The 4,822-nt window shown below is 43.9% G+C and overlaps 1 protein-coding gene across 1 annotated transcript; it reads left to right on the top strand.

Annotated features, from left to right (window-relative positions):
• Window positions 1-209: 209 nt before the first annotated feature.
• On the top strand, window positions 210-1,148 carry LOC112867508 (olfactory receptor 8S1-like). The gene has a single exon (XM_025930501.2). It carries the CDS (start codon window positions 210-212, stop codon window positions 1,146-1,148), a length of 939 nt encoding a protein of 312 aa, XP_025786286.1.
• Window positions 1,149-4,822: the final 3,674 nt, after the last annotated feature.

Genomic DNA, 4,822 nt, shown 5'->3' with positions numbered 1-4,822 from the left:
TGGAGAATACTAAGAACAAGGACCATACCTTAATCGTCTTTTTGTTCTAAGTGGCTGCACGAAACCCAGGTTATAATAGAAAACAAAACTGTTCACTGGGCAATAGTGATACGAAAAGAGAACCAATGCAATTAGAAAATTCCTTGGGGGATAATAGACCTTTGGCTCCTGTGGTGTTTTGTATTATTTCTAGGGAAAGGCCTTTGTAAATGGACTTGGGGAACTACAGCACCATCACGGAGTTTATCCTCCTCGGGCTCTCTGCCAATCCCCACGTCCAGGCTGCACTCTTTGTGCTCTTCCTGGGGATTTACCTGCTGACCATCATGGGGAACCTGATGCTGCTGCTGGTGATCAGGATTGATTTTCACCTGCATACACCCATGTACTTCTTCCTGAGTCACCTCTCTTTTGTCGATATCTGCTTCTCTTCGGTCACTGTGCCCAAGATGCTGGAGAACCTTCTGTCTCAAAAGAAAACAATACCAGTAGAGGGCTGCCTTGCTCAAGTCTTCTTTGTGTTTGTTGCTGCAGGAACTGAAGCCTGTCTGCTTTCTGCAATGGCCTATGACCGCTATGCTGCCATCTGCCACCCTCTGCTGTATGGACAGATCATGAGTAAACAGCTGTATATGCAGCTTGTGTGGGGCTCGTGGGGACTGGGCTTTCTGGATGCACTCATCAACATCTTCCTAGCTGTGAAGATGGTCTTCTGCAAGGCCCAAATCATCCCCCACTACAGCTGTGAAATGCCCTCTCTCCTCTCACTGTCCTGTTCCGATATCTCCAGCAACCTCATTGCCTTGCTCTGCTCCACTCTTCTACATGGACTCGGAACCTTCCTTTTGGTCTTCTTATCCTACACCCGTATAATCGCCACCATCCTGAGCATCAGCTCCACCTTAGGTAGAAGTAAGGCCTTTTCCACCTGCTCCTCCCACCTCATCGCAGTGACCCTTTACTATGGCTCAGGTTTGCTCCGCCATCTAATGCCAAATTCAGGTGCGCCCCTTGAGCTGATCTTTTCTGTGCAGTATACTGTAGTCACTCCCATGCTGAATCCTCTCATCTATAGCCTGAAGAACAAGGAGGTGAAGGCAGCTCTGGCAAGAACTTTGGAAAAGTATTTGCAACATATCAGGTGCTGAAATGAAAACAGAGCATGGTGGAGAACTGGGACATATCTGCATACAAAAGGATATTAAGTGAGTTTACAATAGTAAGCTGTACTCCTAACTACTTACAATGTCAGATGCCGCACCCTAAATTAGAAGTGCATGTGACAATGACACAAAGTAATTATAGGAAGGATGATTCAATTTCTTTTCAAGGCAAACAAATTATTAAATAATAAGAAAGTTTTGTGATGAACATATTGGTTCATTTTTCTCATTCTAAAACATTTCACCTTAGGCTTTCATTTGGAAAAGTCATTAGTTTCATTGATCTGTCATTATTTTTTTTTTAATGTTTATTTATTTTTTGAGACAGAGAGAGACAGAGCATGAATGGGGGAGGGGCAGAGAGAGAAGAAGACACAGAATCGGAAACAGGCTCCAGGCTCCGAGCCATCAGCCCAGAGCCTGACGCGGGACTCGAACTCACGAACCGTGAGATCGTGACCTGAGCTGAAGTTGGACGCTCAACTGACTGAGCCACCCAGGCGCCCCATCTGTCATTATTTTTTATTGAGTTTTGGGATACACATCTGAGAAGAATGTAGGGCCCTGGATCTATAAAAGAGAAAAGTCATAGATAAGGGTAAACGGTGAGAAAAATAGAGACTTCCAACTGGGTGACCACAGGAGACACACATGAAAAGCTGAAAGTTCTGCAGAGAAACAATAATCATATTGAGGCAGAGCTCAGACTCTTAAAATTTCCAAGAACTTTTATGTATGTGTGGAGTGATGGCCAGATCTCCAATGAGAGAGGCTGCAAGGAGGCTCTATGTCTCTAGGAACCTCACTTCTCACCTAGCCTTCACTCAGACTTGTATTTTCTATAATAAGCTGACCTTGGGGCGCCTGGGTGGCGCAGTCGGTTAAGCGTCCGACTTCAGCCAGGTCACGATCTCGCGGTCCGTGAGTTCGAGCCCCGCGTCGGGCTCTGGGCTGATGGCTCAGAGCCTGGAGCCTGTTTCCGATTCTGTGTCTCCCTCTCTCTCTGCCCCTCCCCCGTTCATGCTCTGTCTCTCTCTGTCCCAAAAAAATAAATAAACGTTAAAAAAAAAAATTTTATAATAAGCTGACCTTATCTGTGTTCTTTTGCTTGTAGAGTACAGGCTATGAGCTTTAGACAAATAATCTAGTTTTGATCTCATCACAAGTGAATTCTGAAATTGTCCTTGCCTCTCATCTTTTGGCTGTCAAACAATTGGTTACTGTTTAGGGACCAGTGGTTTGCTGGATTTAAGGTACTGCATCACCTCCAACTAATTCATTTTTATCTATAAAATATAAACCCAGGGGCGCCTGTGTGGCTCAGTCAGTTAAGCGTCCAACTCTTGATTTCAGCTCAGGTCATGATGTCACAATTGTGAGATTGAGCCCCACGTCAGGCTCTCTTGTTGGACGTGGAGCCTGCCTAAGAATATCTCTCTCCCGCTCTCTCTCTCTCTGCCCCTCCCTAACTTGCACATACACGTGTGTGTGTGTGCTCTCTAAATAAATAAATAAGTAAATAAATAAATAAACAAACCCATTCTCACATTGCTTCTCATTTGTTTAAAATTTTTTTAGGGTTTACTTATTTTTGAGAGAGAGAGAGACAGTGCAAGTGGGGGAAGGGGCAGGGAGAGGGAGACACAGAATCTGAAGCAGGCTTCAGGCTCTGAGCTGTCAGCACAGAGTCCAACACGGGGCTCAAGCTCACGAACCACGAAATCATGACCTGAACTAAAGTCAAGAGTCTGACTCTGAACCGACTGAGCTACCCCGGCACCCCTGCTTCTGATTTGTTTAATCTATATTTTACTATTCTCTAATTCATTGTAGTTGAGAAAAAAGGGGAAAAGTAAGTACAAACTATTGAATTCACTTAATATTAGCTTACATTTTTCAACGTTTACTTATTTTTGGGACAGAGAGAGACAGAGCATGAACGGGGGAGGGGCAGAGAGAGAGGGAGACACAGAATCGGAAACAGGCTCCAGGCTCCGAGCCATCAGCCCAGAGCCCGACGCGGGGCTCAAACTCACGGACCGCGAGATCGTGACCTGGCTGAAGTCGGACGCTTAACCGACTGCGCCACCCAGGCGCCCCTAGCTTACATTTTTCTCAAGCTACTTTCATAAACTCACTTTGTCCCAGTTGTCAGTTATACAGGCTTTTCATCCTCATCTAGCCATTGATAACTCACAGTAAGGGCCTCTTCTCATCTGATACTCCAGAAAACTCCAAATACATTATCTCGCTCCACAAACAACAGAATATTCAAGGCCTTCTTTGGATTCTCTGACCTAAGGTGAAGCATCAGTGAACCCTCCAAGGTCAAGCTTTCTATGGTGAAGGGAAGTTTACGGCACTGCACCTGAGAAGAAGGCTGGTTATAGTCAGTGCGCAAACGTCACAGAATGATAGTAATTGTCACGGAAAGATACCAAGAGACTCAGTCAAATTCCCTTTAGAATAAATGAAAGACATGAAATCATAACTGCGTGAAGACATCCCTTCAAATCTAAAGGCTCAGCAGTTGCTCCTTTGGAGGGGCAATGACCTTGAACTTTGATGCCCAGAGTGCTACACCATTGCTTACTATACTGCCTGATCAGCGACAGGATCCTCTCTAGGCCTCAGAGAAGCTCTTCTTACCATTCCCTCAAGGATTTTTGTATTTCCGGCCTGCAGAAATTCGGGAGATTCTGCCTGTGTTTTGGCCTTCCCAAGAGGCATAAATAACTAGTAATGATCCTATTATACACCTGAGTGCTTAGTGTTAAAAGGTTGAATTTATGGGAAAATTTTCAATATTAATTTCCCAGGAACACCATTTCCTAAGCATGCCTGAAGTTTCTTCCTCTAAGACAGGTGACAAAAAAGGCAGCAAATATGCCAGAGAGGGAGGGGGCCTTGCAGTGTGACAGTTCATGAGGAGTTTGTCAATTTTACCCTGATTTCATCATGTTCTTTGCTTTTACTTAACACCTTTGCAATCTATTCTATTACTTTTATCACTTTATCTTTATAAAAAATATCACACTTACTAAAAAATGTATAAAACATGTATGTACCAGTTAAAGAATGATTATGAAATGAATACACACATACCCACTACTCAGCTTAAGAAATTATTCATTCTAGGGGCTCCTGGGTGGCTCAGTCGATTGAGCGTCCAACTCTTGATTTAGGCTCAGGTCGAGATCTCATGGTTGTTAGATGGAGCCCTGCATCAGGCTCCATGCTGGAAGTGGAGCCTGCTTAAGATTCCCTCTCTCTTTCTCCATCCCTCCCCAGCACTTGTGTGTGTGTGTGTGTGTGTGTGTGTGTGTGTGTGTGTGTGTGTGTGTCTGTGTGTGCTCTCTCTCTCTCAAAAACTACAATTTTTTAAAGAAATTATTCATTTTACTACCTCTCCTTCACTCCCCAAAACTGACTACTCCTCTGAATTTTTTAATCATTTCCTTTGGTTTTCTTTATATAATTTACTTTTGCCTGTTTCTGAACTTTATATAAATAGAATTAGGATATATGTATTGTTGTGACTTGCTTCTTTTCATCCATAGGAAGTTATCACCAGAGCCCTGGTTTGGGGACTCCGCTGTGATGTGTCTAAAATTGCTAACATATGCTGCTGCTTACCTCGGTAAGGGATTCTATGCCCT

The sequence above is a fragment of the Puma concolor genome, chromosome B4, assembly GCF_028749965.1.
Source record: "Puma concolor isolate L17-30 chromosome B4, mPumCon1.1.hap2, whole genome shotgun sequence".
Lineage (NCBI taxonomy): Eukaryota > Metazoa > Chordata > Mammalia > Carnivora > Felidae > Puma > Puma concolor.
The sequence above is the reverse complement of the archived record's forward strand: the minus strand, read 5'-3'. Positions and strand labels throughout refer to the sequence as shown.